General features: G+C 36.8%; 2 protein-coding genes across 3 annotated transcripts; both read left to right on the top strand.

Annotated features, from left to right (window-relative positions):
• The first annotated feature begins 5,034 nt into the window (after positions 1-5,034).
• On the top strand, positions 5,035-9,365 carry BDCG_03881 (ARF GTPase activator). Its single transcript, XM_045419551.1, has 4 exons — positions 5,035-5,395; positions 5,470-5,603; positions 5,702-7,527; positions 7,642-9,365. The coding sequence occupies exons 1-4, from the start codon at positions 5,332-5,334 to the stop codon at positions 9,071-9,073; spliced, it is 3,456 nt and encodes a 1,151-aa protein (XP_045275822.1). The 5' UTR covers positions 5,035-5,331; the 3' UTR covers positions 9,074-9,365.
• Positions 9,366-9,390: 25 nt separating this feature from the next.
• Positions 9,391-13,391, top strand: BDCG_03880. 2 transcript variants are annotated; one of them, XM_045419550.1, is made up of 4 exons: positions 9,391-11,056; positions 11,120-11,783; positions 11,891-12,471; positions 12,620-13,391. In XM_045419550.1, the coding sequence occupies exons 2-4, from the start codon at positions 11,174-11,176 to the stop codon at positions 13,118-13,120; spliced, it is 1,692 nt and encodes a 563-aa protein (XP_045280656.1). In that variant the 5' UTR covers positions 9,391-11,056; positions 11,120-11,173; the 3' UTR covers positions 13,121-13,391. The 2 variants fall into 2 exon arrangements, with proteins under 2 accessions (XP_045280656.1, XP_045280655.1); XM_045419549.1 differs by having other exon boundaries at positions 9,391-11,783.
• The last annotated feature ends 8,614 nt before the right edge of the window (positions 13,392-22,005 follow it).

Genomic DNA, 22,005 nt, shown 5'->3' with positions numbered 1-22,005 from the left:
TTGACTTATATCTTTGTCTGTGATATAATTTGATTGCATGAATTATATGTGAATATTGTCTCAGTTAGAGAATCAATCTTCATAGAAGAGTTCTGATCTGATCTGATGACTATACTGAAGATCTTATAAGATTTAAGCACAGCTTTTCATTAATAGACAGATAATCAGACAGAATACCTGATGAGTATATTAAAATAATATCTGTGATACTTTGTTAATTACAATCAGAATGACTGAGTGCATTGATTATTACTTACAGAGTTTATATACAATAACTCAAAGCATGTCAGTATAGATAAAACTCTCTTTGAGATACTCACTGAGACTTATCTGTGAATAATCTTAATAAATCTGTGAGAGTACACTATAGAGTGTGATAATGCTTATGAACAGACTGAGAGAATTCAGAAGATCTGAGAGAAAGTCTGTGAATTCTTAAGAAAGACTTAAGAGTATTAGAAGAGATACTATAACTTCAAGTATATTATAAAGAGTTTTAAGAAAGATGATAGAGTCTAGCTGAGTTTAGAAAATATCATTATACAGAGATTTAGTAAGAAGCTGAATCTCTTACAGACAGAGTCTTATAAAATTGTGAAGAAAGTTAGTTTATAGTTCTATAGATTGAAACTGTTATCTAAGTTACAGATATACAATGTTTTTCATATCTCTTTGCTCTATAAATATAAGAAATTCTTAGAAGAGAATTCTGTAACTCATCACTCTGTCTATGAAGCACTAGAGAGTGAAAGAGAATATCAGATTAAAGAGATTATTGACTCAGAGAAGTGAGATTATGAGCTCTGATTCAAGATTCAGTGATAAGAGTATTCTGATAAGATGAATAAGTTCACTTGAGAATTATTCAGATAGATAAGATATCTGCAGAAGCTGAGACATGACTTTTATACTGTAAATTCTGATAAGTCAGAATGACACAGTCTTTACTAAGAATCTGATTATAATAAAGATATTAACACTGTTATTTGAAAATTCTAGTCTATAAGATAATGAGTTTCTACTGAGATGAACAGTCTGCAGTGTATATAAGAGAAGAAGAAATCATATTCTTATTAAAGTTAAAAAATAAGAAAATAAACAGAATTATGAACACAATTTGAAGATTAATAAAGAAAAAATAAAGAAAACTTAAACTCATATTCTTATTATCTGTGACACTCAATCTCTTTATAACTATTAATTTCTCTCTTTAAAGAAGTAGAAAGCATTATATCTGTGATACAGATAATTATTATATTTGATATGAAGATTATCAGAAATGCACAGACTTCAGAGAAGCTGAATATCAGAGCATGTGTAGTTATAGCAGAATCTTGAGAACTGATTATCTGTGTATGTGATCAGATATCTCTTATAAAGCTGTATTCACTCTCTCAGTTATGCTGAAGTATTCAGCTCAGAAATAATTGAGATATAGAGAGAGAGCTTATCTACTCAGATTAACTTCTGTTATAAATTCATGACATTTACATTGTCTTAATTACCTGGATTTTGCAGGTATCTGAGAACTCATCTCTCATTGACAATGAAATTGCAGAAATGTGCCACAGTGTGAGAATCATTGATGAGAAATCTAGACATATTTATATATACCTGATCAGAGATTGTACAGGCAGAAAGAGAATGATTGTAGATTTATAAGACTGTAGAAGACACTGATAATATCAGAAGCTTTATAAGAACTGTCAGCTAAAGTCTGTAAGAAATTACTTATAAGAAGACTTACAGTAAAGAAGAGAACTATACTGCTTAAAGTCAGAGACTGATCTGAGAGAGGTATGAGATAAGCTGCTGGTCTGAAGATCAGATGTGATGATGACATTAAGAGAGATAAAGACACAGTTATAAACAGCAGCATCTCTGCTTCATCAGCTGATAAAAAGTAATTAGAGAAGTTATGAAAACACTCACAAGAAGCTCAGTAACAGTCAGACATTATTATAAAGATATTGAAATTGAAAAAATTTTTATTCTTGAAAAGTTCTTGAATTAATACACAGATATTATTAGAAACACTCTCTCTCTATTATCTGAGTGAAAACACTTCATGAATGAATGAAGATACTCACAGTTTATAGAGATGAAAACTGTTACAGAAAAAGAGAAAAGAAGATGAGATTCTGTGAACAGATCTGAGATATTTATACTACTCTAGAGAGATTTACTTACACTGTGAATAATTCTACAGAACAGTCAGATTACTCTAGTAAATAAAAGTGATTATAAATTACAGATCTGAATCTTTCTATATAACTATAAAGAGTAATTACAGACTGTGAATATCTTGATTTTACAATTCTACAGAGTTAATGAAAGAATGAAAAATTTCTTACAATTCTACAGTGTCAAAGAACAATGATTTATAAGAATGAGTGAAAGATTAACTCATGAATGCTTCTCTTTGATGAGAGTGATCTCACAGAGAGTGATTCATCTATGAGATGAATCTGTATAATAATCACACAAGAATCTTGTGAAAATAGTTGAGAGTTAACTGAAACTCTTCTGTATGAAAGATGTAAGATAGATCTGTGTGATAGTCAGAGAAGAATCTGTAGATTATAAAGAATCTCATGAAATAAGAAACTGAGTGACAGACTCTTTTCTCTTTATAATAACAAGGAATTTTTTCTCACTGAGATTTTTATAGATGTGAAGAGTTTTTAGTGAGTATCACTGCAGTGCTGAGCTGATTCTATGAAGTCACTCAGTGAAAGACTTTGTGAATGAAATCTTAGAGAGAGAGAAGTATATAAGAAATCTCACTTCTTGCAGATTCTTTATCTCTATTTCTATCTCTTATATAATCAATAGAGCTAGCAGCCCTTGGCTACACACAACTATATAGACTGAAGTTCACAAATACTATTTATAACTCAGCTTGAATGCTATTATACATTTGACTTCTACATTTTATCTTTCTACTGTGAATACTTCTAGTAGTTAACAGTACATATCACATCAAGCTGCAAACACCCGAATAATTGCCTGTGAGCACTTATTCTTACAATTATACAATAGTCTCAGAGTCAGATTGAAAGAGAAGTATGATTTAAATCAATTAAATATAAGATTCTTATTCTCAACTGAGACAGAAATTAAATACTTAATAGACTTTCTATCAGAAACTCAAGCAGCTATAAGAAAATGGCTAAATTCAGAATTATCTGAATATGAAGAGAAGGAAATCAACCAGATATAGTCTGTTAAAACAGCTATATACTATCTTTTAATAATTTATTTTGTTATAGTCTTTCTTTACTCTATCTTTTCCTTTCAATTCCTTTCTATCTATCTATTTAATGTGTCTATCTTTAAGACTGTGTTCTCTTTTCCTTTGTCATAATATTGTCAAATGGTTTCAAAGTATCAGAAGATGTTAAAACACTGCAATTTGTAAATGATTTTTGTATTCTGAGCTGGAATTTTCTGATTTTACATATCTGAAATTGATGAATGTATAATAGTTAACTTTACAGATATAGGAAAAACTCTGAGAACTAAAAGTTCTCAGGTAGATGTCATAGTCTCTGACTGCATACATCTATAATTGAAGAATAATAATAATAATAATATGATCTGACACTCTGATATTATACATTCAGATATCATCTCTATATGACAATCTATGTTGATGATCTTAACATTATATTCAAAGTTTCTGAGAATGCTGATTGACTAGTGAGTATGCTTAGTGAGAAGTTGAAAGTCAAGAATCTACATCAGTTAATCAAGTATTTAAGTATGAAGATCAATTGTTCAGATAAGAGAATTGATTTGACACATTATTAATATATTAAATGTCTTATCAAAGATTTCTATCTTGATAATACAGCTGTTATCAGAATATCAATGAAGAATGAATTTTGTATTAATGATTTCTCTATATCTGAGAAAGAGACTGATTTCACAATTCAGTGATATTAACATAATATAAGTTACTTATAATATCTTGCAGTTAAAACATGTTCTGATATCACTCACACTGTCTCACTACTTACTTAACAGAACATTGATTCAATATCTCAATATTGAAAGACTCTATTACATGTTATATATTATTTAAAAGAGATTATGAATCTGAGTATTTTCTACAGATATAATCTGTATAAGAGGTTCATTTCTATCAATCTTTTCATTATTTCTGATTTCTCTGATAATTTCTATCTACTCTTCAGCTACTCAGATTCTGATTGAGTCAGTCTCTTAAATAATGATAGAAAATCAATATTCAGCTACATTTTTAAGCTTATAGACAGTCTAATTTCATAGCATTCAGTGAAGCAATCTTGTGTATCTCTAAGTTTCAATGAGACTGAATATATGACTCTTAGCAAGGTGATTCATGAAGTAACATGAATCTGAAACCTTATAATTGAGCTTGACTTCATCACTACATCTCTGATATGAATTCTTACTGATAATAAGAATGTCATAGATCTTATAAAAGTGATAGTCATTACAGCTCAAAGCAAACACATTAATATATATTTTCATTTTTCATATTAACAGTTGAATCAGAGAGTTATTAATTTAGAATACATTCTCATCACTCAGATGATGATAAATGAACTCACTAAATCTCTAAACACTGTAATATTTATACAATTCATAATTTTACTAGATCTTACAGATGTAAAAGTTGAGAATGTTTAATTTTACATTTGTATTTGATTTTGACAAACTATCTTAGTGATTTGAGTGTTTTTGTATGTGATTCTTGTTATCTTGAGAGGGGGTGTTGACTCTTACAGCTGTTGCAGTTAGCAATCCTACTGATCACATGACCCACTACTATATTATGTTCTTGTAGCTAGATCTATCAATACAACCTTCAACTATCCTACACTATAATCTAAGGTGAAACTATATATAAGTTGGGTGGCACGTGATTAGGCTAGATGTAGTAATCATCAACAGGTTGCGGTGGCACGTGACTAGGCTGGGTTTACCTAGTAATCACCAACACATTTTACGTTAGGGTTGTGGCAGGAACTCTAACCTAGGTAACAATGGATATCATCACCATCACCGCTACCACGTAACTACCACTACTATCAACCACCAGCCATGAAACATGCTCTCCTGCTAACTACTCTTTTCAACCCACGCTGCACACACATATCTTCTATGAATTCAATCGCCACATGCCTTCACTCAACTGATGACACAACCAATCTCACCCGCGTGATCAGAAGCCCTTCTGGCCTTGCCAGGTCGACTTTCTCTGCTGTTAGATGACCGGCCCCACCGCTGCGATCGAAGCAACAAATTTTGGTTGAATTGCATTTGTTTCATACCTTGTTAACAATGGGAAATGTAAGCAGCAGGCCAGATGAACTGGGGACGCTTTATCTCAAAGACCAAACAAAGCGTAAGTCTCGATGGCCTCCCAGTATTTCCCCTCCAATCCGACGTATTGACTCCATTTCTGGTCTCCCGCTGTAGTCGCCATTGCGTCTGTCATAATCAGCAACTCTCGTGGAAATGTTCTCCTGACTATCACAACGAATTCATTCCCCTCGACGAAGGTTATTCCTAAAAGGGACTCGGGGGACGATCGACCCATTGAATACATCCAGGTAAATTTTACTTACCCTATCCTTCCCCTCCTCCCCCCCCCCCCCACTCCTCTATTTCGCAGAATGAAAAAATGCTAAACACTGGTTGGCGATTGTAGGACCCCGAGTCACCATCTACTGGATTGCCCTCCTTTCTTCTAAAACTGTATAATGATGACGAGTTGAATTTTTGCTTCACCTTTTACGTTCGGCAGGGACAGGCGAGGCAGCTTGCGCCTTCGACAACCAACGGTGTGGCGACTTGTCTACCCGAGACCATCGATACGGTTCTTACCGGCCTTACATTCGCCCACGCATCAAATTCAAGAGATCTGGATAACCTAGTCACCCGGGAATTCCACGCCAACCCCAATTTACAGAATAACTCCAACGTCAAACACGTGGGGAATTTTTCGACCTCAGGGGATCCGTCAATTCAATTTGACTGGTCATGGAAATGGAAGCCTCCCAGACAAGCAGAGGATAGAGGTGGCGGTTGGCGCAACTGCTGTAGTTTCCTTGACTACGATCAAAGAACAAACCGGCTCAACACGCTTGCAACATTTTCTTTCTGGGTCCAAAACGTACCTAGACCTTCGTCTAGTCCTCAGATTCCTTCTCCTGGATTCGACCTGACTGTACCTCCTCGCTATCGCGTGGCTTCCTCCCAGTCCGTACACTCCCGAATGAGCGACACCGAAGCTATTGGTGATCTCCAGCATCCTCCAACCCCTCCTGAGATTGGGGATAAGCTACCATCCCAACCTCCTATCCAACCGCAGAGCTCTGTTAAGTTGGACGTAACATGCCAGCGGCCAGGGGAGGACATGAGTGCAGTTGAAGATGGGCCGTTGTTTCGTGCTACAATGAAGGCTTTGGAACAGAAAACAGGTAATATGCGGGCCAAGATGAAGAAGGTTTTGAAAAGGGCCGAGGCTGCGTATCAAGCCCAAATCGCGTGTAATGATTCTGTTAGTGCGTTTATCACAGCGCTCAATGATGCATCTCCGTCTAATTCCAATGCTATTCAACCTGCATTGGAGCATTACTTTGACCGAATCGCTCGAGAAATTCTGAATTACGAACAACAGAATACGATACACCTCCAGAAACTCATCATTGATCCGCTCTCCAAGTTATACAACCATGACATCAAGCAAGCGGAATCAAAGAAGAAGGATTTCGAAGAAGAAAGTAGGGATTACTATGCTTACGTGGGACGGTACCTGGGTCAGAGGCAAGATTCTTTGAAAGAGAAAAAACGGGCAGAAAGCGACTCGAAATACCAAACGAAACGAAGGAATTTTGAGTTGAAACGTTTCGACTATTCATCATTCATGCAGGACCTTCATGGTGGACGGAAGGAACAGGAAGTGCTATCTCACCTGACAAAGTATGCTGATACACAAGCAAAGAACTATCTGGCTGCAGCGAAGAGGATTGAGGAGATGGTCCCTCAGCTCCAGGCGCTTATAGATGAGGTATCCGAAGCCGATAAAGAATTTCAGTTTCAGCGCACGGAGAGGGAAGAGAAGCGAAGAGCCTTGGAAACGAGTACAAAGAAGTACATTGAACCGGGATCGGTACCAGCCTCTGGCGCTCCTGCTGTGGGACAGGGAATCTCCAATCTTTCTCATCAATCCGACTCTGAACTTGGACGTGCAGATAGTACAGGTTCACAACTGAAAACAGTTGTTAGTGGCAATTCGGGACTTTCTTCGTCACTGAATCCTCCTGTTCTCATTGAAACGCCCGTCGGATCTTCATCTACACCAGCAGGATCAAATAGATTCAAAGGTATTCGGGACCTAGAGACTCGTGACTTGTCCGGTTCGATTCCCGATATGCAGGAATTTCAACATCGAAAGGAGGGTCTTTTATGGGCTTTATCACGCCCCGGCTCTCACATAGACCCAAAGGGGATAAACAAACAAGCCTGGCATAAGTATGTTGCTCGCACTTGCTTCCAAGTTCGGCTGTTTATATGATTGTGAAGGCTGTGGAAGCCTGAAATTTTATCTCGTAATATGTCAAACAATCACTAATTGTCGTATGACAGGTTTTGGATAGTCCTTGACCAAGGAAAACTTTCAGAGTACAGCAATTGGAAGCAAAAACTGGACTTACACATGGACCCAATCGATTTACGGATGGCGTCTGTCCGAGAAGCCCGCAATGCTGAAAGGCGCTTTTGTTTCGAGGTCATAACTCCCCAGTATAAGAGGATATATCAAGCGACGTCAGAAGAAGACATGAATGCCTGGATTGTCGCTATAAACAATGCGTTGCAAAGCGCTGTGGAGGGCAGAGGTCTTCCACCTGCTGCCCTTCAACAACCGATAACGGATGGTGCCATTCGCCGTGGTATTGGCTCCGTTCTAACGGGGAAGACCTCCCACTCCGCTCAACATACATATTCCAATCCTTCCTCTTCCGGTGTTAATCGCCGCACGACAGTTGGCGCTCGACCCAGCTACGTTCGGAGCGATAGCAATAGTTATGAAGAGAATCCGTCGAAGCTTTTACAAACAATCCGTGATGCTGACCAAGGGAATTGCTGGTGTGCGGATTGCGGATCTCTGTCTAAAGTGGAATGGGTGTCAATCAATCTTGGCATCGTTCTGTGTATTGAGTGCAGCGGGATTCATCGGTCATTGGGCACCCATATTTCAAAAATTCGCTCCCTCACTCTTGACATTCATTCATTTTCTAACGACATCGTCGAGATACTCCTACAAGTTGGAAATCGGGTTAGCAATATGATTTGGGAGTCTCGGCTAGACCCACCACTCAAGCCCACTGCTCAATCGACTAGAGAACAACGACTGAAGTTCATCACAGCAAAATATAGCGACAGAGCATACGTACAGCCTTTTTTAGCCACGCTCTCCCGCTACTCTACAGCTGAAGAGACTCTTCTGGCATCTATCAAAAGGAATGACATTCAAGGTGTATTGTATGGGATCGCTCTTCGCGCCAATCTCAATATAAGAGACCGGTCTCGGAATACCCACCCGGTGTTCCTGGCTCTTGCGGCTGCCGATCCCGCAGCTCCCAGTTCATTAGGACAAACAACGGTTGTGGACGGCAGGTCTACTACCGTACCTCCTTCAGCTCATGTACCATTCCCAATTGCGGAATTGCTTGTACAAAATGGGGCAGAGATTCCATATGAAATGCCAACCATTCCTCTATCACCCGCAGCCCAACTGTATGTAAACCAACGGACAGCTAAGTCAAGGGGAGGTTTTACCGTCCAATCAAGACCGCTTGCTTCATCAGTGGGGAATCCGGGAACTGACACCGTCAGCGCCCTGCCCCTGATTCACAGTGGCAATCCCTCGTCCAATGGCGAGAACATATCAACGTCAATACCTGGCTCTCGTCCGCTTTCAGGGCTGGACAACAAGGAGAAGGAGAGGCTGCAGAAGCGGGGCAGCGCTGGAGCTCGATTTGCGGGAAAGGTGGCTGCATTGGGGTCAGACCGATAGGTTCCGCGAGTGGCATTTCCTATTATTGACTCCTACCGATGGTTCTTTGGATCTACCACCTACCTATATAACCCGCGTGATGGTGCCGGAGTTGGGAGCTTAGACGTCCTCCTTTCAACGTGACTAAGCCACTGTCGCTCTCTCACTGTATAAACGGGGGGTATGAAGCCGTATTTTGACGACGAATATAATAATGATATATATATATTTCAAATCTATGAACGAACACCGCGCACCGGGTCTCGGCGGCTTTGTCAGGAAAGACCAGAGGTACTCATCTAGCCTTAATTCTTTTTTTTTTTTTTTTTTTTTTTTTTCTCCTTTTCTTGGTCTCTTGCACCCCAAGGCCACCTTTTATACAATGGCAACTCCCCTTACTGTTGTCGAATAATGCACCCCCACTCTAGCCGTTCCCTGTCTTCATTGTTACCCTATTTTTTCAACCGGTATTACTATGCCCTTCTGGGCTGCGAATGTATTTTGGATTCCCTCTATATTTATTTTTCTGCTGGGTCGGAAATTGCACTTTTGTGTACGTTTGATATTGCATGATACCTCAATGATACAATACTTATTGATAATACGATTTGATTCTGGCACTGTGAATTTGGTAGTGCTCTTACTCATTGGCGTTGGAGCGGAGGCCAGGGTCTTAACACGGTTCGTCACCCCCTACTTATTCCTGTTAGTGAGGAGGAAGGTCGGGGGGAAATAAGGCCGATAGATCCTGATCAGAGGCAAGGGTAGAAGTTCCTGATCCATAAGGCCCGTGATATTCTCCGTCAAGGTATTTCATTCTTGGCCACTAGAGAAGCGCCAGTTCAGGCTCCTGGAGGCGGTATAGCACTCCGTTAAAGCAGGAGCCAATGACACTATCCCCGTGTTGCTAAAGTAGGGATCCACTGAACTAATAATTTGAACTGTGTTGTTGAACATTGTTTGCAAAGTAAACTCCTGCATACAAACCAAGCTTAAATAACCACCTAAACTTCTCCCTGCTTGCAAACCAGTCACATCGCAGATCATATTTTGCCACTCACCACCAGCTCGCAGCTACGGGTAGGCATAAACTTGGATTTTTGCCTCTTTGTTCCCTGCTTCTGGCTTCTGGGCTTGTACAGGTATCCTATGTATGTCTTGCGCCTGGCTTGATTAGGAAAAAGGAATTCACAAACCAAACATGGGTATTTGCCCGCTGGTTTCCCCCGCCACTCCCCTAGCCACGACGACTCATTAATTGATTTAGTATTATTCTACGGACCAGGACTAAACTTATCCCCAATTTGATATTCTCCTACAAATTGAGAATGTGCCCGCAGTATACAATAACGCATACTGCAATGGTCAAGCAAGGGCACACACAGGAAGAACTGTCTCAATCGAACGGACCGATCCGCAATTGGAGTTGCCCGACAGCAAAGCGGAGAGCCAAAAGGTCGCAATGATAAAGCTCGACGTGTTGCTGGACCTGTGCATTGACAACTGCAGATTGTCCATCCAGGCTCAGCTTTGCAGGGTCTAGACGACTCAGTGACGCTACTCAATCTATCTCTTCAGCCGTCCGGTGCCCTGGCCCGCTCTGGGGAACCTCTCCCTGGTATTAATTTTTATACCTGTCTGTGGCCTTTCTCCGCCAGAATCGCTTGGGGGAGGTTAGCGGAGAGGCACAGACTTCCTTTCTTGTTAGTTTTCGGTGTCTAGCTTATTCTTCTGCTTCGCGTGTCCTCCTCCCATTAAGCATCTCTTCTTCCCCTATACCTAGGCTATTTTCCAGAAAGTCCTCGATCATCCTAGTATCTCTCTATATACCTTGGGATAACGTCGTTTTAGCTTCTGCTTCGAATTTTTTGTACTGGTCCAATAGCGAGAGCAGTATTGTTCTTTACTGTTGCAATTTGTACCTTGACGATAACAACATATGTTATATTTCCTGTAGAAAAGGAATCCGAGAAGAAGACGATCGGAGGGCTCTAAATGCGCCAAGTGAGTTAATAAATAGGCACCATCCCATTGAAAGTTCCCAGAGCTTATTTTTGTTAAACCAAGAGAACAACGAACCCTGGCTATTGTTGACGAGGACTGCTTTATTCCTCTAGAGCCATGGGGATGCCGCAAACTTCCACTACCCAGTCTAGAGCGGACCAAGAACGGCCTCCTCCTGGGTCCGTTGTAGTTGGAATGCCATCGACATCTAGTATTGCCCGTTTACCTCTTCAGCACGCTTACTGTCCAATACCACCGGCATTTACACAATTTTCCTCACCTTTTCAGATTCCAGGACACGCATCTCTTCAGGCACACGATACATGGAATTGTCGCCGATATGATGCAACTTTCAATTATCCCTCAATGCCTGGCGTCTTCACAAATCAGATGACCTCCTCCACGCAGGCCCTGTTTTATCACGCTGCTCTCCACTTCCCCCAACCTACATACTACGGGGCACTCTTCCATCAAGGGCCAAGTTGGCAGCATTTTCCACCCGAAGCCATGCCATACAACCACCAACCCATACCAATACGCCCACGCGTGCGGAGTAACAATAACATTGAGCCCCCGGACTACGCCCGTATTACGCATGAACAACCACACCAGGCCAGGTCCTTGGGGCCGGCCAGGGAGTCGACCGCCTGCTATACTATAGTCGATGGCTCAGTGTCAGGCAATCGTGCTGGAAAAGTCATCCAGTCGATAAGAAACAGAACAACAGGTTAGTTATGTGCCCTGTCCCCCCTCCCCCCGCCGGCGGTGTGCAGCTTAAGAGGAATATGCGTGGAACATCAACTCCACAGAATCCTTCTCATGTTTGATACCTAGGGGGGGAACTAAAACTGCCCATTTTTCCCCACGTGCCACCAATCCCCATAGGACCGCCGAGGAAGCCAAAACAGTCTGGGTTCGCCTTATGGGTTGGGAATCTCCCGTCTCGCGCAAGCATTGTTGATCTCAAGGATCACTTTTCTCAAGGTGCTACAGAAGAAATTGAAAGTGTATTCCTTATCTCAAATAGCAAATGTGCGTTTGTGAATTATAAGACAGAAGCGGCTTGCGTCTCTGCAGTGACAAGGTTCCATGATTCAAGGTTCCAGGGCATTAAATTGGTTTGCAAGCTGCGTAGGGGCGCTGCTTCTGAGATTAACAATAGAATGGCATTGTCACCACCACTTCCGACGATTTCGAGTACTGTTACTGATGAAAATGAGGTTGCCGAGTCGCGCGGAGAACATATTCTGAACCATTTCTCCAAGGGTCACGGTCTTCCACGCCCAGATGTGAGACATCCTGAACGGTATTTTATAGTTAAAAGCCTGACTATCGAAGATCTTGAGCGAAGCAGAGTGAGTGGGGTATGGGCCACGCAGAGACATAACGAGGCTGTTCTGAATCATGCGTATGAGGTGGGATAAACTACTCTACCCATATGATAGGAATTACTGCCAAAGGCAGTCGGATTCGAATGGGTGGATCACGATGGTTGATATAATTTTACAAGCCAGAAGTGAAATGTTACTAACTGATCTTTTTTCCCCCTTTTTCTGGTAACAGACTTCAGCGGCTGTATATCTGGTATTTTCCGCGAATAAATCTGGAGAATATTTCGGCTATGGCCGGATGGCCTCCCCTATCCCCACTGGCGAACCAAGCAGCACTGAGGGAAACCCCCCAAAAACCAGTTCAACGACGCCTTCCGAATTTCTTATAATCACGGCTACGCCTCGCACGCAAACGGCACCGGCGGGCTCTGTAGTGGACGATCCAGCTCGGGGCTCTATATTCTGGGAAATCGATCGCACAGACGACATAACTTCGGAAAAGGAAGATGGGCCTGGCCAACTAGAGAACAAAGGGAAAGACGATGACAATCAGTCTTTTGGTAGGTCATTCAGTGTAGACTGGTTGTGCTGGCGACGTCTCCCTTTCCACCGCACAAGAGGCCTCCGGAACCCTTGGAACGCGAACAAGGAGATGAAAATCGCCAGGGATGGAACCGAGATCGAACCAAGTGCAGGGAGAAGATTGATAAAGTTATTTGACCTAGTTATATAAAATACCGGGAGCGGTTCTCAACCTTTTGTTTTTTTTTAAGTTTTCGTTTCTTTTCTCTTTTTTTTTTTTTGTTTTGGCTGGGGCTTGGGATTTAACGTGATCAACCACCCCCCTTACACCCAACACCCGCCATTTCGCCATCACTATGATGAAATATTTTCAATGATATCACAACAACACAATTAGATTTTAAGGTGATATATTATATGATGAAAATATATATAGAAAATTACGTATAAAAATATACAGCTAATTCTGTAGATATTTATTTGTTAGCTGAATTCATACCGGAAGAATGTAGAGTTATTACACGACTGAATTATAGTTGTTTCATCATTTCAATTAGTGACATGATCACTGAGCTGTAAATCATAGTATAATGATGAATAAATGATGAAATGACTGTAAATAAGTTATAAACTGAAAAAATCACTTATTATATAAATAATATCACTGAATTCAATCTGTATAATTACTAATTCTAAAAATCATCTTATTTTCTAATATGTTAGAGAATAATGTTGATCTGTAATCTATCTAAGATGAAACTATACATAAGTTAAGTGGCACGTGATTAAAGTAGATGTTGAAGGATAATATTGTTATATATATGTAATTGTAACAGGCTGTGTCTGATCAATTATATAGACTATTCTGTTACACTTCACAGATTTCTACTGCTTCAATTCTCAGTTGCTGATTCTCAGCTGAAAACCTACAGAATTTCTATTCTTTCATCTCAAAGCTTCACTATATATGAAAATTTCTATTCTTTCACTCTGAAGTTTCACTGTGTATATTACTATGTACATGTATAAATATTCACTCTGATTACTGATTCTTATACTTTCTCTTTCTTTTCTTCTTTAATGTTTTTCTCTTTATTATATAAGATCTATAAATATTATACTGATCTATTCAGTATAAGTCTCTTACACTGAAAAAATATTCATTATTTTCTTATTAGAAATGATTACTCACTGAGATATCTGACTACATAATAATATATAAGAAATAGAGAAATAGTTAAATAGTTAAGTGAATACTGAGTTCTCAGATAGAAGCTTATTTATCAGTTACTCTGATCTTATAACAAGATCTTACAAAGAGAGTAAGATATTATAAAGATAATATCAGTGAAAGATCTGAGAGTTTTAATATTATAAATATATAAGATATTCATATAATTACACTTCTTTCAATTTCACAGATATTATATATTTAACAATCAATATAATTATATTTAATAATAATATGAAAGAATTCTTGAACATGAGTATAGATGTAATGTGGCGGAACCGAAGCGGTGGCTAGTCAGCAGTGTCATATAGAAGTAGTTGTTTGAGAAGCTGTATAAGTGGGCTTGACTATCTTGCTTGAATAGTGAGCTTGTAGACTACAAGATTATTGTAAGAATATCACAGATATGATACTTAGTATACTAAGAAGATTGTATGAGATATGCAGTAACTCTTATATATATTTCAGTAGAAGAAAAAGATGAATTGCTGACTTCTTTGATAAGAAGTCAGCATCTAGCTATTCTATATAGACAATGAGTGAATACTCTTCTCTTATTTCATGAGTGAGAATAGTCAGAGTGATATCTCAGCAGTATCTCATTATCAAGAAAGAGTAATCTGCTGATCTTGTATAAAAGCAGAATTCTCATATTTATTAATTGAATCTTTCTATGATACATCTGAATAATGTCATAGAGTGATTGAAAACTGGTTCAGACAGAATGAAATCATCTGTATGAAAGTGATAAGCTGTGTGAAACTGCAACAGAGTCTTGACACAGCTGAGAGTATGATAATACTCTTTTCTTTAAGAATATAGTCTCTATACTCTTAAGATTATCAGATTAGAAATTATCTTTGTTATATAGCAATAGTTACTAACTGATTGACAGTGTGTGTGCTGTATATAATATAAAGAAATAGATGAGTTTTTCTGCTGACTGTATAGATCTTTCTTTTTTCATCTTTATTCAAATCAAATATATGATAAGTGAGTTTCTTATATATTGATTTAAAAGATGAAAAATGTAATTAATAAGTGACTTACAGATCTTTCAATATATTCTGTTCTATATATGAAATTCTCTGCAAAAGTAATGTATTTTAGAGACAAAGTTAACAGTAGTAATAGGATTTTTTTGAAAAGATTTTTCTCTCTTATGACACTTTTTTCTCTTTTCTCCTCTCATCTGCAATAGTGAGTATATGAGAGTATTATTCTTGAAGAACAGTAGAGGGCTTATTCTGACATTTTCTAGTGAATAAACATCTTCATGATGCAGCAGCGGCCTCTGTGACTGTCAAGAAAGTCAGATTGAAGGCAGAGACAGTGATGTCAATGAGCTGTGAGAGCACTGCTCTCATTGTCATATCTTCTTCTTCTCCTGCTTCTTTTATAACTGTGGTGATAGTTGCTGTGCCTTGCAGTGAGGTGTCATCTCTTCTGCTGATTGATTCATCTGTATTCAGTTTATTCTCTGCTCTTTCTGTCACTGTTATGATGTCACCTCCTCCCCCAGTCAATACAGTGATGTATAACCCTGTGTAATCATTCAGAGAGGAACCTGGGGAGAGCTTGGTTTCAGAGACAGTGACTCTGAGAAGCTCAATCTGTAGTTTCTCTCTCACAGCATATCTGAGCTCTGCTCAGAATGCTGCTGAGTTGAGTTCACAGAGTTCTGCAGTTTCTTTGTCTTCTCTCTGTAAGAAGACTTTAGTGCAGTCTCTGATCAGCACTATTACTTATCTGTACTGTATTAAGCAGCTGAAGAAGAAGAGAATTCTGTATATCTATCTCTTCTTTCACTTCTGTTATTTTCATTATATCTGTAATAATGACTTCTGTCTCTCTATAAGTATTATCTACTCTATAAGAAGATATTATATCAGCTCTGATAAGAAGCTCAGATGTCTAAGCAGTATAGAGTGAGAGTCTCAGAGCTTTAAGTATTGATGAATTCTGTCAAGACTGAAGAGATCTCTCTTACTTATCTATAAAAGAAGATGAAAGTGTGAGTCTCTGAGATAAAAAAACATCTCAGAATGACTGACTCTAAGAAGAGATTAATCAGTATCACTGTTAAAAGTATTATAAAGATTAATCACTGATTGAAGAGAATCTCACTTCAGTTAAAACAGATAACTGAGATATTTTATAAGTTAATAAGTTAATACTTTCAGTATCTCTTATACTCTTCTGTAGTATACTTCTCTATAACACTGCAGTGCTAACTTCTCAGCAGATAAAGATATCAGTGTTAAAGACTTCAATAGTGAAGAATAAGTTTAGTAAGAATGTAATTATTGATGAGTAGACTCTGAGATTTCTTCTTTTTACTTTTTTAATGAGCTGTAATCTCATTAGATTAGCAGCAGTCTATAGATTAATTAATATTAATCTTTTTATTAATTTTAAATATCTCTTTTCTCTAACTGCTTCAGAATTTTTACACTTGTATAGTCTTATTAAACTTCTAAAAAACTCTTTAAGAGAAAATAGAAGAAGAGTGCTACAGAGTCTACAAGATACTGACTCATTATCATGAGATTATCTCTAAAAAATTCTTTGAGAAAAATAAGAAGTCTTAAGCAGTATTTCTTACTCAATATCTCTGATATGTAATAAGACAGTCTCTACTAGTTATCTCATAGCTTGTAATATCTTTCTTAGTATTTTTCAAATGCTTAAGCAGTTTTCATAAATTCTCTGATAATAAATATTCTTCTTATTTCATAAGATATTGAAGCTTGCTATAATATATTCACTTATTCAATATTTTCTTTATAAGATATTCAGTATCACTCTCAATCTTAATATTATTCAGCTGAGACAGCTCTACTCTGAGATATTACTTATAGAGCTTTAAATAGAAAATGTGAAAAACAGAATGAATTGATTTCAATTCTGTGAGTAATTTTAACTCATATATCTGCTTATTTACTACTCTTGTTACTAGAAAAGGTTCTAGTCACTGCTCACTGAGCTTCTTACACAGTCTTATTATCTTGATATTCTTTACTGAAAGTAGCACTTGATCCTCTATTAAGAACTTCATTAAAAGATGTTTTCAATTATAGTATTTTATCTACTACTTCTAGATGCAGTGAATACTTTTTATCATCTTCTTATAAATTTTGTTTAAAAGTTTCAATCTCACTTTTACTTCTGATACTGAGAGATACTTTATTCTCTATATCTATTTAATATTCTGACTGTCTATTTCTCTCTTTGAAATGTCATTCATGACATCACTGAGTAATGAAGAATTAAATTCATAATAAGTATAGAAAGAAGATATCTTTAAGATTATATTCTTTATATTATTATATACAAATTCAGTGATCAGAAGATGTTTGAATCAATTATTCTAATAATATGAATAGAATGCTCAAAGATACTGTTCTAGTGTCTGATTCTGATGTTCAGTCTGATCATCAGTCTGTGAATGAAATACAGTACTAAGAAGACATTTTATTATAAGATGATAGCAAAAAGTCAATCAGTACTTGCTGATAAAGAGAGATTCTTAATCTGTTATCAATGATTTCAGAGCACTGTGATTATAAATAATGATATTTAAAAACAGATTAGTCAATTCAGAGACTTTAATCTTTTTATAAGTAGAAATATATCTGATTATCTTCATGAAGTAATTAATAATGATCAAAATTGAGTTATATTCTTTGACTCTTATTGACTTCAGTAGATTAACTATGAAATTCATTGATAGATTCTGCTATGAGTTCTTTGAAATAGATAGTAATATCAACTCATTATATTACTTATACTGCAGAATCTTTATTCTTTGACAGATATTGTAAGTTTTAATATACTCTTTGACATCTGTCTGAAGCTTGTCTTAAGTATATTTACATTTTAGAAGCTTCTCAGTCTTCTCTAACCTGAAGTATCTTATATGAAGATTATTATGATAAATTCTCAATAACTTCTGACACACTGTTCTATTATAAGAGATAAAGACTGAATCATTCAGCAGTAGAAGTTCATATTCTTCTAGTTATCAGTGACTTGATTTCTTAGCAGCACTGTCTCACTCAGAGTCTGTCTCTTTCAAGTTTAAATCAGACTCTTTCTTCTTCAACTTCTGAATTTGAGCTGTAGTAGAGATATCTCTCTTCTGTAACTTATCAATGAATTTCAAAAGTAGTTGAATTAAAAGATTGTAGATTATTTCATTCTTTACTAATTCAATAATTGTAAGATATAATATAAGAAGCTCATGATCTTCAGTGTCAGTTCTCTGCAGAGATCTGAGTTCTCTTCTATCTTCTATACTGAGTTACACAGCTGTCTCTTCAGTGCTGTTTCTGAGCTTTAGAGAATCTCAACTCTCTGCAGCCAGCTTCTTCTGCAGTGATGATAGAGATTCTTTTATAGAATTCTTCTCTGTATTAATGATATTATAATCAGGTCATCTAGACAGCATGTTGACAGGGTTAAGTCAATCTGAACAGTATTGAATATAGAAATCATACTCTGAAAGCAGCTTTATTCATCTGACTTAACATTCTGTCAAGCTCTTTGTTGTTAAGAAATAATATAGATTTGTATAATCAGTGAGAACTTACACTGAGTACTTACTACTCTGAAGATAATGTTACTAGATCTTAAAGAATTTAACAATTACTAACATCTTCTGATCATGAGTATCATATCTTCTCTGTATGAGTGATAACTTCTTGAAGAAGAAGATCACTGATCTTCATTTACAGTATCTTATAGACTTCATAAAAAAGTCTTCTCTCACAGACAATTCATTGTCTATTTTCTCAGAGATGATTATTCTCTGATTCTTTCAATATTGAAAGATCTCTGATATCAACTGTGAAAAGATTTCACAGATCTCATTTCTGAATGTATCAGTCTCACACTGACTGAGTAAGTCAGAGTTAAAGTGATTCAGTATTGTGATATCTGTAAAAGCTTGTTTCAATTCTGTAAACATCTGCACAGTGTCTTGAATGAGAATAAACAGTTCTGTTTTTCTGTCTTTCACACTTCTCTTCAACAGATCTGTAAGAAGGGCAGTAATCTGTGAATATACATAGATGAATCATCTGTAGAAATTCATAAATTCTAGAAACATCTGCATCTCATGATACATTCACAGTATCAGCCAGTTCTTAATAACAGAGACTCAGCTCCTGTTCATTGAAATGTCATTTATCTCAATAATATAACCTAAGAAATCAATCTTCTGCATGTAGAATGAGTATTTTTCAGTGTTTATATAGAGTTGATACTGTCTCAAGCAACTCAACACTTCTTGAAAATGAGTATCATGTTCTTTCTCTGATTTCAAGAAGATTAAAATGTTATTCAGATATACTATGCAGAAGATATCAACAAGGCTCTGCAGTGCCTCATTTATATAGGTCTGAAAGATGACTGAAGTGTTACAAAGATTAAAAGGCAAAACAAGATATTTGAAATTGTTATACTTAGTATGAAAAGCTGTTTTTCAAACATTGTCTTCATTAATCCTGATTCTATGATAGATATTCTGTATATCAATCTTTGAGAACATCTTCACTTCAGATAATTGATTAATCATCTCATCAATCAACAGTAGTGAATAGTAATTCTTAACTGTCATCTTATTGAGACCTCTGTAGTCTATGCATAGATGTAGTCTATCATTCTTCTTGAGCACAAAGAGTATAGATGTCTCTGCTGAACTCTTTAATAAATATATTCAGTTCTTTGATTGCACTTCTTTAAGATATTTATGCAGAACATTCAACTTCTTTACAGACAAGTTATAAAGAGATCTGTACAGCACTGTTGCACTGTCTTCAAGATAAATCTTATATTATATCTTGATATCAGGAAACTTCACTGCTTTTCTTTCTGAAAAGACATTCTTAAAATCTGTAAAGAGATGTTGTATATATCTGTCTTCAATAATGAATACTGCTGCTAATCTTGCAGTGAGAGTGATGACTTCTTCATCTATTCTTAAGTCTTAATCACCTGCTACACAGTATATCAACTCAATCTTTTTCTCAAGATTCTTCTGATGAAACTCTTCAGATTCCTCTATCACTGTCTCTTTATTAGTGAGACAGTATCATCATATCTGAGTGACTCAGTTAATAAGAGAATTGTTTTCTCTCAACTACAGAAGATTTAGAATGACATTCTCATCTATAATATTGACTGTGTGAAGAAGCAGACTGCTCTTCTTGAAGATTTCTTCTGAGTCTGTGATCACACACTTCACCTGAATTATGTTAAAATGATGACATTTCATTTCATCAGTAAATTTCACATGATCTGACAGATCTATCTTCTTTCAACTCTTTATCAAAGAAAAGAAATAGAATATGAAGTTAATATTTATCTCAGAGTCAAGTAGACATCTCACTGATATCTTCTCATTCAGAGTATGTATTATGATTGTAACATGAACTCAGAGATATAAGAATTGTCAATTCTTTTCTTTCTCTTCTTTATCTTCCGCGGATACATTTGTCAGAAGAGAAGTCAACTTTGAGAAGATATCTTCTCAGTTTCTTTTCTTCTTCAGCTTCTTACAATCACTGATATAGTGACTATCAGCTCTGCAGTTGAAACAGAGATCTTTATCAAATCTTTTTTAATATTTCTTCACAGTGAGTGAAGAATCAGAATACTTAAAATTCTTCTTTACTTTCTCTACACTGAAGCTGTCATGACACTGTTTAGATTTCATCATTGATTGCTTAGAAGAGATCTTATTAGTCTTTTTCTTAAAGAATTGATTATTCAAATAGATTTAGAAAGCCAGATTGACAAGCTCAGTGTAATTGATTAATGAACTCTGATATTATGATATCATTATTCACACCTTGTGAGTCAGCTTTGTGAGATAAAGCTGTATTTTTAATTGATTCAAATCATCAGCTAATTTCTCTCAATATTCTTCAAATCTTATATTGAAATCAGAAGAATTCTCATTATTTCATTGATATAATGAGTTGAATTACTACACTGCTGTGAAGCTGCAGTTACAGTGATCTTTAATTTGATTCAGTAGAAAGTTCTTGAATTCTTCTCAAGTCATGACAGTATTAATATGCTCAAGCTCTCTCTTCTTAATAGCTTAAGTAGTCATAGAGATGTCTTCAAGAAGATTGATGATATATATTACTCATATCTTATAAGTATTATACTGGCTCAGATTAAGGTGGAATTTCTGTTCAAGAGTACAGATAAAGCTGTGAAATTCAGACAAGATGTTTCTCTTATATCTCAGAGAATCTTCAATCTTAATCTCTCTATCTTCATGATAGATGTAGATGTGTAGAGGCTGTGACAGTGACAGAATGATTGAAGAGCTCATGTCAAAATGTGCAGTGAGTTCAGAAATCTCAGATTCCTGCTGAGATAGAGATGTACACACTCTAGAAAATGATGTAGTGTTTCTCTCAGAGAGTGGAATCAGATGAATTCCCAGTACAGGTGTATGAGATCATATCAGTCTGTTAGAGCTTGACTGATTCAAATGTGTAATTAGATTGAGTGATTCAAATTGTAATGTGACAGAACTGAAGCAGTGACTAGTTAGTGATATTATATAGAAGTAGTTGTTTGAGAAGCTGTATGAGTGAGCTTGACTATCTTGCTTGAATAGTGAGCTTGTAGGCTACAAGGTTATTATGAGGATATCACAGATATGGTACTTAGTATACTAAGAAGATTGTATGAGATATGCAGTAACTCTTGTATATATTTCAGTAGAAGAAAAAGATGAATCACTGACTTCTTTGATGAGGAGCCAGCATCTAGCTATTCTATATAGACAATGAGCAGATACTCTCCTCTCATTCCATGAGTGAGAATAGCCAGAGTGATACCTC

The sequence above is a fragment of the Blastomyces dermatitidis genome, assembly GCF_000003525.1.
Source record: "Blastomyces dermatitidis ER-3 genomic scaffold supercont1.3, whole genome shotgun sequence".
NCBI lineage: Eukaryota > Fungi > Ascomycota > Eurotiomycetes > Onygenales > Ajellomycetaceae > Blastomyces > Blastomyces dermatitidis.
The sequence above is the reverse complement of the archived record's forward strand: the minus strand, read 5'-3'. Positions and strand labels throughout refer to the sequence as shown.